General features: G+C 40.8%; 1 protein-coding gene across 10 annotated transcripts in view; it reads right to left on the reverse strand.

Annotated features, from left to right (window-relative positions):
• DOCK3 (dedicator of cytokinesis 3) overlaps window positions 1-13,203 on the reverse strand; it is a 294,157-nt gene that overhangs the window by 58,635 nt on the left and 222,319 nt on the right. For 8 of the 10 annotated variants that reach the window (XM_074312252.2, XM_074312248.2, XM_074312251.2 and 5 more), the window contains 3 exons: window positions 11,237-11,364; window positions 8,778-8,924; window positions 4,486-4,584 (listed from right to left, as the gene is read on the reverse strand). In XM_074312252.2, coding sequence (XP_074168353.1) covers window positions 4,486-4,584; window positions 8,778-8,924; window positions 11,237-11,364 — 374 coding nt within the window. The remainder of the gene's footprint in view (window positions 1-4,485; window positions 4,585-8,777; window positions 8,925-11,236; window positions 11,365-13,203) is intronic. The other 2 variants (XM_074312249.2, XM_074312255.2) reach the window with 2 other exon arrangements.

The following is a 13,203-nucleotide window of genomic DNA, read 5'->3' on the forward strand; positions in this document are numbered from 1 at the left end:
TTTCAAGTGTGCTTCTTTGGGGAAATGTCTATTAAAATCCTTTGCCCATTTTTTAATTGGGTTATCTTTTATTGTTGAGTTGTAAGAGTTCTTTATGTATTTTAGATAGACGTCCTTTACTACATATATCATTTGCCAATATTTTCTTTCATTCTGTAGGTTTTCTATCACTTTCTTGATGGTGTCCTTTGGAATATAAAAGTTTTTAACTTTGATGAAGTGTAACTTACCTATTTTTTCTCTTGTTGCTTGTTTTTGGTTTCGTATCTAAGAACCACTGCTAAACCCAAGGACATAAAGATATCCTTTGTCTCCTTCTTTGAGGACTATACTTTAGCTCTTATATTTAGGTCTATTGTGCCCTTTAATTTTTTTATATGGTGTGAGGTACAGCTACTACTTCATTCTTTTGCATGTAGATACAAAGTCCCAGCACCATTTGTTGAAAAGACTCTTCTTCCTCATTGAGTTGTCTTTGCACCATTGTTGAACATCAATTGACCATATATGTATATAGATATGTGTGTGTGTGTATATACATATATATATATATACATATATATATATATATACACACACATATATATCATAGATATATATATCAATTGACCATCTATATATATATCAATTGACCATAGATAGATATATAGTTTATTTTTGGATTCTCAATCCAATTCTATTGATCTATAAATCTATCTTTATGCTAGTGCCAATCTTGACTACTGTTATTTTGTTGTAAGTTTTAAAACTGGGAAGTGTGAACCCTCCAGTTTTGTTTTCCTTTTCAAGACTGTTTGGCTATTCTGAGCCCCTTACATTTCCCTATGAATTATGAAGCAGATTGTCAATGTCTGCAAAAAGGCAGCTGGAACCCTGAGAGGTCTTGTATCAAACCTGTAGATCACTTTGTGAAATACTGTCATCTTAACAATATTAAGTGCTCCATTCCATGAACATGGGTGCCTTTCCATTTGTTTAGGTCTTCTTTAATTTTTTTTAATTACTTAATTTATTTTGATGCTATTGTAAATTGAACTGTTTTGTTAATTTCATTTTTGGATTGTGCTTGTTAGTGAAAAGAAATATAATTGATTTTTGTATATCAGTCATGTATCCTGCAACCTTTCCGAACTTGTTTATTACTTCTGATAGTGTTTCCATTGATGCCTTAGGATTTGCTGTATATAAAATCATGTCATTTGAGGATATAGTGTTACTTCTTCCTTTCTAATATGCATGTCTCTTATTTCTTTCTTATGCCTAATTGCCCCAGGTAGAGCCTCCAGTATAAAAAATACAACTGGTTGGAGTAGGTATCTTTCTCTTGTTCCTGATCTTAACAGGACAGCACTCAGTTTTTTGTTAAGTATGATGTTACCTGTGGGTTTTTCATAGATGCCCTTTATCAGCTTAAAGAAGTTCCCTTCTATTTGTAGTTTGTTGCATGATTTCATCATGAAAAATTGGTGGATTTTAAAAAAAATTTTTTTACATCCATAAGATGATCATGGTTTTGTCCTTTATTCTATTTAATAGTGTATTACATCGATTAATTGTCATATGTTAAGCCAACCTTGTATTTCTGGGATAAACCCCTCTTGATCACGGTGTATAATTCTTTGACTATGTTGCTGGATTCAGTTTGCTAGTATTTTGCTCTGGATTCTTGCCTTTATGCTCATAATGGATATCGGTCTGTAGTTTGCTTTTCTTGTGATGTCTTTGGTTTTCGTTTCAGGGTAAAATCGACCTTATAAAGTGATTTGGGAAGTGTTCTTTCTGTTTTATTTTTTGGAAGTGTTTGTGAATAATTGGTATTAATATTTCTTTAAAAATTTGGTAGAGTTCACCAATTAAACCATCTAGTCTTGGGCTTTTCTTTGTGGGAAGTTTTAAATTATTAACTTCATCTCACTATTTGTAAGTCTTTTAAGAGGGATATAATCAGAGACACTGAATTGTAGATAAAAAGTGTGAATTTTACGGTATGCAAATTATATCTTGATAATGCTGTCATAAAAAAAGAACACATGTACAGAACTCCATATTCAAAGTGGTGGACTACACGCTTCCTCATCTCTGTTTCTCCTCAAATTCTCTGAAACGAGAGTCAAGCAACAGAAATACATATGTTCACAGAGACAAAGAAAACAGGAGAGAATATAAAAGAGGTCAACAAATTTTGAAAGCTTTCATGGTAACTGATTTAGTATACTGGAGGAAGCTGACAGCCAAGAGCCTTTGGAGGTGATAGCAACAGAAAGCAAGAATCTGTGAAATGGGAGGCCTCACCAGGAGTTCAGTGGGACTGGGGTATGTGGGCTAAAAACAGGAGGACAGGTTTACAGTCTTTCCAAGATCGCTTCTGCCATCTCACGGTGCTAGGTGCCCAGCCTTTCCCCTCTGGCAGAAGGCTGAGGGCCGGTCTCTGGAGTAGTTGATCACTGATGATCTGTACTCAAGGATACAGGAACAGCTGAGGGCCGAGGTGCCAAAATGAAAACAGGCACTGATGAAACGTTTACCTGCTGAACTGAAGACTCCCAGCCTCCTTTTCCTATTTGGTTCCCCAAATATTGGCAGGCTCCTCCATCCGTAGGAGGGGTAAAGGATTCTTCTCTGAGGAAACAGGCTAACAGACACAGGAGTTAGAGCACGCTCAGACCAAATGGCCAGACCATCTTCAGTCGTCTACAGGGAAGCCTGCTGGAGACAAGCCCTGTACACACAGAGTTTCTAATCAGCCCCAAAGGACTTCGCTTTTAGACCCAAACTGATTTCCAAGAGTCTCTACATAGAGGAGGGAATCTCTAACATGAAGGAGACCTAAATAAATAAAAACAGAGCAAGTCTCCAGGAAAAAGAAAAAAAAGAACTGACAGTATCTGACAGATACCATGAGGAAAGTTGGGAGAAGAGGTCTATCACAGAGATGATAAAGTAGGAAATCCTAGCCAGATGTGAAAACCAAACCAAGCAAATAACAAAAGAGGCAGTTAATACCAGGAAAAACAAAAAAATTTACAAGAAAGGAAGTGTGACAGTACCGCTCTTGGCTCACCACAGTACTCACCTAAGTGTAATGAAGAAGAGTGGGTATCACATTAAACAAAAACGTATGCAAATTACACTGGAGGAATGAGAGGAAAGACATGTATGTGTGAGAGAGGAATCATTCAGGAGACTCAGCCTCCTTTTCCATGGGAAGAAGAAAACAGATAATAACAATTATGAATTTAAAAATGGCAGCAGAAGCTACTTAACAAGCGAGTTCTAAGTGGCTGCCTTTGGGGAGTAGGGACTGGACACTGGACATGCGTCAGGTTGAGCAAAGGGAACCACTGCTCTATGTTGTAAGATTTGTCATATGCTTTGGCTTTTAAAATTATGCATACATATTGCTATGATAAAAATAACCATTTAATTAAAAAGCAAGAGAACAATACTAGCCTGAGCTTCTGACTGAGAATCAGTTAGTACAACACACACACACACACAAATGGTCTAGAACAGCCAAGACTGGATTTTCAGGCTCCACACCCCAGCTCAAACTGCTTGACCTGGATGTGAGCTCTGGGCTCTGGCTAACTTTTGGTTTGCTTCAAGGGTTGTCAAGTCCATCTCTCTGAGAAGACAGGCTGACCTCACTACACTGAGTTAATGACAACAGTTTGCAGAGACCCATGTCTGTGGAAAGGCAGATAGGATCAGACACCAGAAAGTGACAACTGGTGCTTATTAATTGATACAGTATGATTAATAAAGATCACACAAATGGAAAACAGTGTGATGCATTACTATGGAATGCAAGTGACGGCTCTGAATGGAGGCAGAGCACAGAGCTAGATCTGCAATAACTCCTTTATCCAGGGGTGAACTGGGCAGTACGTTTGAATGCAAAGACACAAGCCCCAGGAGTCTGTCAGCAGCTGACACCTTGTGGAACTTGGGAATGTCCTCCTGTCATTTGCATCATGGGCCCATTTCTCAGACTATCTGCCCCTCAATTCTCCAGATGCAGAGTCTGGCAGCCAATGGGCAGTACTTACTTTTGCTCTTTACAGGTATCTTCCAGAAAAACATTTAATGAAGAAAAGTTGTCACCATTATTATAGTTATTAAACAGTGAAGCTTGGTTTGCAAGGGCAAAATGTGAGGCGACTACTGAGTTCATAAGGGAGGGAGGAGCCCTGGTTTGCTAACATCCAGTGTGGCCCAGAGTAGCTTCTCATAGAGGTACATGGTCACAGGCAGGTTACCAATCAGGGAAAACCTGCCAGTGTTACTGGGGTCTGGCTATATGGGAACATTGTTGGCTGTCAGCTTCTGGAAGCCATTCGGTCAGCTATAAAGTAGGGCTGATGATTCCTACACCCTTGGCAGCTTTGGTCACTTGCACTCGCCCCCTGGCCGGGGGAAAGCCCCTGGGTGGTCTTAGCCACATGCTTCCTTTCCTGGGTGACAGATCAGCGTTTGGCTGCCTACCTTGAGTTCATCTTTGCTCTGGAAGTTGTCCAGGAGATGCTGGTAATGGGTGTCACACATCTGGCGGAGCAGCGAGAGAAGGCAGGACACGTACTCACCCTGGGGACCAACCCAAAACACACTTAGCACAGACAATCACCAGGGCTGTGTCCCCCCAATCCACAGAGGGCAAGGACAGAAGGAAGGGTCTGAGATGGCCCCAATGATCATGAAAGGGAAGAGGACAACGCTGGCCCTGAAAATGAGTTTTCTTTTCTCCTAAGGGAAGCCTGGAGGGCTTGGGAGTTTTAGTAAGACTTCCGCAGCATGGGGTTAATTGAAAAACCTTAACCTGTAACAAAGAAGTACAGCAAAATGAGACAGATATTCTAGTTCTTTTCCTAGGAAAGTTTTAGGTACATAGTTCTTTGTCACTACCTGTTGCCAGGGTACTGTACTAAAGTCTGCAGGGGTAACTTGGGTCAAGGTGCTTGTCCTTCTCTGGACAGAATTTGGACTCTGCCCATCCTGCTGGGTCCTTCTACAAGGATCTCCCTGGGAACCTCCCAGAGCTTACAAGTGGTTATTGGAGCAAGCAGATGGAACACAGTACCGTTTCCCCGAAAATAAGACCTAGCCAGACAATCAGCTCTAATGTGTCTTTTGGAGCAAAAATTAATATAAGACCGGGTATTGTATTGTATTGTATTGTATTGTAGTGTAGTGTAGTGTAGTGTAGTGTAGTGTAGTGTAGTGTAGTGTAGTGTAGTGTAGTGTATTGTATTGTATTGTAGTGTATTGTATTGTATTGTATTGTAGTGTATTGTAGTGTATTGTATTGTAGTGTATTGTAGTGTATTGTATTGTATTGTATTGTATTGTATTGTAGTGTATTGTAGTGTATTGTATTGTAGTGTATTGTATTGTAGTGTATTGTATTGTAGTGTAGTGTAGTGTATTGTAGTGTAGTGTATTGTATTGTAGTGTATTGTATTGTATTGTATTGTAGTGTATTGTATTGTAGTGTATTGTATTGTAGTGTAGTGTAGTGTAGTGTAGTGTAGTGTAGTGTATTGTATTGTAGTGTAGTGTAGTGTAGTGTAGTGTAGTGTATTGTATTGTATTGTAGTGTAGTGTATTGTAGTGTAGTGTATTGTATTGTATTGTAGTGTAGTGTATTGTAGTGTAGTGTATTGTATTGTATTGTAGTGTAGTGTATTGTATTGTATTGTAGTGTATTGTAGTGTAGTGTAGTGTAGTGTATTGTATTGTAGTGTATTGTAGTGTAGTGTATTGTATTGTATTGTATTGTAGTGTATTGTAGTGTAGTGTATTGTATTGTATTGTGTATTGTAGTGTATTGTAGTGTAGTGTATTGTATTGTATTGTGTATTGTAGTGTATTGTAGTGTAGTGTAGTGTATTGTATTGTGTATTGTAGTGTATTGTAGTGTAGTGTAGTGTATTGTATTGTGTATTGTAGTGTATTGTAGTGTAGTGTAGTGTATTGTATTGTGTAGTGTATTGTGTAGTGTATTTTGTATTGTATTGTATTGTATTGTATTGTATTGTATTGTATTGTATTGTATTGTATTGTATTGTATTGTATTGTATTGTATTGTATTGTATTGTATTGTATTGTATTGTATTGTATTGTATTGTATTGTATTGTATTGTATTGTATTGTATTGTATTGTATTGTATTGTATTGTATTGTATTGTATTGTATTGTATTGTATTGTATTGTATTGTATTGTATTGTATTGTATTGTATTGTATTGTATTGTATTGTATTGTATTGTATTGTATTGTATTGTATTGTATTGTATTGTATTGTATTGTATTGTATTGTATTGTATTGTATTGTATTGTATTGTATTGTATTGTATTGTATTGTATTGTATTGTATTGTATTGTATTGTATTGTATTGTATTGTATTGTATTGTATTGTATTGTATTGTATTGTATTGTATTGTATTGTATTGTATTGTATTGTATTGTATTGTATTGTATTGTATTGTATTGTATTGTATTGTATTGTATTGTATTGTATTGTATTGTATTGTATTGTATTGTATTGTATTGTATTGTATTGTATTGTATTGTATTGTATTGTATTGTATTGTATTGTATTGTATTGTATTGTATTGTATTGTATTGTATTGTATTGTATTGTATTGTATTGTATTGTATTGTATTGTATTGTATTGTATTGTATTGTATTGTATTGTATTGTATTGTATTGTATTGTATTGTATTGTATTGTATTGTATTGTATTGTATTGTATTGTATTGTATTGTATTGTATTGTATTGTATTGTATTGTATTGTATTGTATTGTATTGTATTGTATTGTATTGTATTGTATTGTATTGTATTGTATTGTATTGTATTGTATTGTATTGTATTGTATTGTATTGTATTGTATTGTATTGTATTGTATTGTATTGTATTGTATTGTATTGTATTGTATTGTATTGTATTGTATTGTATTGTATTGTATTGTATTGTATTGTATTGTATTGTATTGTATTGTATTGTATTGTATTGTATTGTATTGTATTGTATTGTATTGTATTGTATTGTATTGTATTGTATTGTATTGTATTGTATTGTATTGTATTGTATTGTATTGTATTGTATTGTATACCGGGTCTTATAGTAAAATAAGAACCAGTCTTATGTAGGACCGGGTTTTATATCATAGTAAAATAAGATCATGTCTTATATTAATTTTTGCTCCAAAAGACACATTAGAGCTGATTGTCCGACTAGGTCTTATTTTCGGGGAAACACGGTAGATCAACATAACTGTCTGGGAAGCAGAGGACTCAAAACTGATCTGTATGAGAAGACGAACCATGGACTTTAAGACAAGTACAAACTTAAGGATAAAAAATGAGTTTAAATTTTCTTCAAGTTCCAACTGGGGTCCATGAAGAAAAGCCTGCTTTAAGGACTCCCAAGACTTCCACCATCTCAGCAATCTTTGGCATAGCCTTCTCTTAGAAGACTGACTCCTCAGAAGGAATGGAGGAGAACTACTTCAGCTGGAAAATTTTCAAATATTTTTAACTTCATGAGAATTTGACAAGTTTTTCAGTCTCTCAAATCCTTTCTAGACCCATGAAAGTACTATACATACATGTATCTAAAATATAGGCATGATACGTGAACCTCAGTTTTATCTGAAAAATGGGAGTAAGCCATAATTCATAGATTTGTTGTGAGGATCAGATGAATTAATGTATACAAAGCATTTAAGGGAAAAATCCAATATACAAAGAAGTGCTTAATAAGTATCATCTTCATTAAATCTATATAAAATGCATCACTTCGTTAGTATTGCTAAATGAGTTAGTCTTTGTAAAGGGCACGGCGCAGGGTCTGGCCTACGGCACGCATCGTGTCGTGGTTGGTTAGAAGGATGGGTTGCCAGGACGTGCCAGGGTGCTTACGTTTTGACCTGCAGTGAGAGTGCCCTCCCAGGAGCCCTAAGACAGCCGACCTCCTCTCCAAGACCTGGGCTCCAGCAGGCAGGCCTGCTCTCTCTCTGTGCTCCCTGCTCGCCCTGGCATACTGGATGGAGCTGGGCTTGCTCCCACAGAGGGTTTTCTTCAGAGAGATCACTGTCATCTCCTACCTGCCAACTGGAAGGTTCCATGCAATCTGTTTACCATGTTCCAACATCAGGGCCAAGAAGCCCAGTCTGGTTATAGGAGTGGGGGTGCTGGGGGCTGCCTCTCTGCCCATCTGGAGAGGCTGTCCAGTCGCTTTCTCTTCTCATTAGATACCGCGAGATCACTGACGCGTAATGCCAGTGCAAGTCTACCTCACCACATTTTTCTAGACATTGAGAAACAAACACTGGATGCAAACAACTAATCTGTAGATTCAAGCAAATTCTGAGAAAATTATTCTGCCGTGCACATCATTTTGGAGAGCCTTTCCTAGAAGGAATAGTCTGTTTTTCACCTTCGACCTCGTCCTACTTCTTATTATATCTCTATTGCATCCCACATCATAACGACTTGGCTGAAAGGCGAAGGCCGACGAAGACAGTGTGAGGAAGACAGAACAAGACGCTTTCCTGAATCTGCCCTTCAGTAAACTCCTGAGAGCACGACTTTTAGACTTCTAGAGCCTTCAGAGGGGAGGCGGAGGTCAGAGGGGAGAAGGGAAGGGGTCAGCATGCTGACAACCATGCAGGAAAGGGGGCTGAGATGAAGGTGGTGCGATGGTGACGTGGGGTGGGTGTGGAGGAGTCCCAGGTTAGAAAAGAAAGCAAGAAAACCTGAATGTTAGTTACTAACAGTGATCTCGGCTGTGCACTGCGGGCACCGCTGCCCTCTTACCGCCTCCTGAGCGTGCGATTTGCTCATGATGGTGAGCAGAGTCTGCAAGAGCACGTCCAGGAGGCTCTCCACCATCATTTCTACCTCCTCCATGACATCTGCCTCCTGGAGCGAGCAGCGAGAGAACACACTATTAGCACCAGGCCACGCTGACAGGCAGCTGGCAGTACTTACTAAGTCAGCCACGTCACGAGTGGTCTTCGGTCAGGCGTCTCAGCACCGCGCTCAGCCTCACTAGTGTGCAGTGTCAAGGCACCCGGGCAACAGCTCTGAGAGGAGGTGAGGAACCTGCCGCTGACGCCCTGCTATGGTGGCTGGGGTCTCCCCTAAGCCAGCACCACCTTGACACCCGCAATTCTGAACTGCAGGCAGACACATTAATTTCAATACACAGGACAGAAGCGAGGGTCCTGAGTTAAAGGCCATCTTGAACTTCCCTAGAAATGTCAGGAGAAAGCACAACACTGCTGACTAACATGCTGAGAAAATGCTGAAGTATTCGTACCCCGGATGTGGGCAGTGCCTGCACCACTGCTCACGCACACACGTTTCTGTCTTTCTGAGGATGCTTCCTCTTGGGGGCATCGCGATCTCTGCCCGCGTGCCCCTTCCAGCTCCTCAGCATTCTCGCTGATGTTCGCTGGTCCATCTGGAGGACTCTGGTCTCAGCGCACCTTTCCGAACAGCCTCGCAGACACGATGGAGCACGCCTCCTCACGCAGAGCTCCTTCCCAGCCACCCGGCTCTGACTTTCCGAAGAGTTTACGCTATCCTTTCGTAGACCTCTCACATTAAATCCCAAATCCTGTAGCTTGATTTTAATTATCTCACAAAGAGATGCCTAGTGCCCCTTCTCCAGGCAAATGTCCATCTGTCCACCCATCCATCAGTCCGTCATTCATTAAGCATTAATCATGTGTCAGTCACTGTTTGAAAACCTGAGTATACAGAGGTGAACGGGGTAGGTAATACCTCTGCTCTCATGGAGCTTAGATTGCATCCAACCCCTATCGGCCCATTCAGTACAAGTCCACTGTGCCCCATTCCTCATGAACAACGCGTGTTCTCATCTGTTGAACTGACAGTAACACTCTTACCTGTGACATCCCTCTGACTAGTTGTAACCAACTAATTGCACCCGACTCTCTAGCGCACAAATACAACCAGGCTGTCTCCTTCAGGTTTTTTACCTGTTCCCATTCCTCCTCTTCCCTTTCTTTCATCCTTCAATTTTTCTTTCTTTCAGCACTAATTGCCCACTCCCTCAAGTCTGACCTTGGGCTACTACTAGGAGACCTTATGCGCCTCATGTTGCCTCTCGGAGGCCTGGTGGCACGGAGAGCTGCCAAGCCTTGCCTGGAGCCAAGAGCCAACAATAGGGCCACTAGAGCCATCACAGTCACTGCCAAGCTGGGCCCATCCCCAGATGGTACTTTAAGTCTGGACACCAGAGCACCCTATTGGGTCCCTGCATCCCGCTCAAACCAAGCATACTCTCTTTCTGGCACCTGTCCTGCTCCACACGGCAGCCTAACCTCATATGTTCTTATCACCTGGCTACTGGCCTTCATTTTAAGTGCACTGAAATTTCATTCTTCAAAAACCTTATTTCAACTTAATAAGATGGCGTAATAAAAAACTCATTTTTGTTTTTAATTTATTTTTTTATACTTTCCTGTAGTTTCCAAATTTTCTAGGAGAAATATGCGTTTCTTCTATTATAAATACATATATAAAATAAATCCCATTAAAATAAATTCCTACCCTTATCCATGCCTGATACAGGTCTTTCCTCCCCTCCCTGCCCTCCCTACCCTCCCACCATAGATCTCTTTTTAAAAGAAAAGATAAAGAAGAAAGAAAATAGGCACCAGCATTACCGGCTGAAACCTCGCCGCTAAAGTACAATTCTACCATCCCATGAGGCTCAGCGTGCTTGTGGGCAACAGTTCTCTCTCATACATCCTGACCTCATCTGGATGGTATAGGAACGCCATATGGGCGGAATCAAGCTGCCAGGGAACTGACAGAAAAGTCTGAATGAGCAAGCTGCCTCTCAGTCTGCCTGCCTCTCTGTGTTCGTGCACGGGCAGCCTCAGAACACTCCCAGGGGTGCAGAATTAAACACCTTTTCATAGAAACAGGGCATAGCACAGGATTGGGCGTTCTGGTACTACAGATAACTACGTTTCTGGGTGGATTTACGGCAGTGAAACTTTTAAAAATAGCAAGACTGTGTTGTGTTAAGAAGCCTGCTGGGCACACACAGGCCTCCATTCACTTGGGCACCTTCCTGTCACTGATGAAAGCTTCTCTGACTGAGAAATGTACAAAGAGATCTTTGTCGCTCTGCCTCTGGCTCAAGTAACACGAGAGGGGACAGAGCTGAGGGGGTGGAGTGGGTGAGGGGCCACTACCAGAGAGCTGGTCTTGACGATGGAGAAGATGCTGCCGAGAATCCCTGAGCAGATGAGCAGCTCTTTCTGCTGCCGCAGGTGAAGGTGGATGTGGTGGAGAACCACAGGAAGCAGGATGCGGCGGGATTCTGGGAGAGAAAACACAAAGGTGAAGAAGTCCTTCAGAGAACTGGCGACCTCTGGGAGCCAGTGGCACTGTGGGACTTGGCTGGTCTGAAGCAGATGGGGCTGGGACTGAAGCCAAGCTGGAGGTCATCCCTTCCCTTTGGCGGGCCTGGAAGCCCACTTCCCGGGCGTTCTAAGACACCCCACGGTATTATCCTTCCATCTCTCTTTCCCTCTTTCTCATTTCAAGCCTTAGTATCTATGGTATTTTGTGGGGGATGAATGTTAGGATACTGCTTCCAAACGAAATCTGTTTAATGACTAGACTCTACAGGGAAAGCTTAGCTTACAGTGAAAACTCCATTTAAATGACACACATAGTTCTATGAGCTGCATTTACTGAACCTGCACACTTAATACGGGTTATAAATGGTCCCTCTTCAAGATGCCCTGGCTAGGTGGCCGGGCACTGACTTTGTGGCAGGCATGAGGACGGCCTCACATTCCCCTCAGGCTTGTGGGATGCTAGCTGTGTTAGGTGTGTCCTCAGCAATGATTACAACAGAAGCAGGACTTCTGTCTTGTCATAAGCCTCTCATAATTAGCTAACCCATATTGCCAGTCCTTCTCTTCTTTCTCCTCAATGTTACCCTAATAGCACTGTCATCAGAGGTGACTCTATTTAGAACCCTAAATTCAGGAAGGCTGAATCCGAGTTCCAGCTACTTTATTAACTCTCAGACCTTAGGCAGGTTGATTCCTCCTATGGACTTGATTTTCCACCACTGTAGAATGAGGTGCTAATGGCCTCATATGCACTTACTCACACTGTGGTGAGAAGACAAAGTGGATACAAGTGTGAGCATGTGTCTGGTGCCCTGCAGGTACCGTCAGACCTGGCCAGCATGCTTCAGTCAGATTATCAGTAACACAAACAAGCCACAGCCTTTGGATTTATTGTTCACATTTGACCATAGTTAAGTGTGCCGGATGAAATTCAGAAAGAAAATCTTTTTCAGCTGAAGTCCAATTACATGACACATGAGAGATTTTGGGACTGTCTTGTCAAATCTTTAGACTATGTTCCAATAAAATAGATTGACTGACAGCTCTTCTATATTGAAAAAGATGTTGGGCTGAAAAAGAAGTTCATAGTATATTTTGCAGACCAATATACCAACATAGTAGGATTTGTAACAACCAATAGCTTCTTGCAGACAAAACAGTAGTTTGCTACTAGAATCTGCTGTAGAAGAGATCAAACCAATGTGCTCCGAGAATGTAAGTGTTGGTTAAATGACAGCACTGGTAAAAATCCTTCTGCTTCAGGAACGATGCTGCAATTTGGGCAGTCAGTGAAAGTGAGATGCAAATAGAAGTTTGCTGGTGGCTTGTCATCTCAAAATCCAATTACATGGTTCCACTACCACATAAAGTTTAAGAACAATTTTTCTTACATGATTATGGGAAGCAGCAAGTACATGCAAAAATATTAAAAATAAAGTAGGTCAGGGAGAGCAGTCCGCTCTCCCCCTTTCCAGAGATTCAGAAAGCATCTTTTTTTTTTTAAGTAGTGAAAAAACAGTTTTATTAGATGAAAAAGTACACTTCAAAGAGGTAAAAATGGGCCCAAGTGGAAAGCAGTGGCTCAAGGCCATTATTAGAAGAGAAAGTACACATGGTCTGGAGCGGCCCCGAGCAAAGGCAGGGCTGGGGGGGGGGGGGGGGGCACCAGAAAGCATCTTTTTAAAGCAGTGTACAAAACCTGACTGTGGGCAATAGTCTCAGTGACAGGGTGGCCCAACCACTGATAAAACTTTTAATTCAGGAACTGGTGAAGAAAGAAGTATTTACCATAAATT

The sequence above is a fragment of the Rhinolophus sinicus genome, chromosome 5 (assembly GCF_057876585.1).
Source record: "Rhinolophus sinicus isolate RSI-liver-muscle chromosome 5, RSI-T2T, whole genome shotgun sequence".
Lineage (NCBI taxonomy): Eukaryota > Metazoa > Chordata > Mammalia > Chiroptera > Rhinolophidae > Rhinolophus > Rhinolophus sinicus.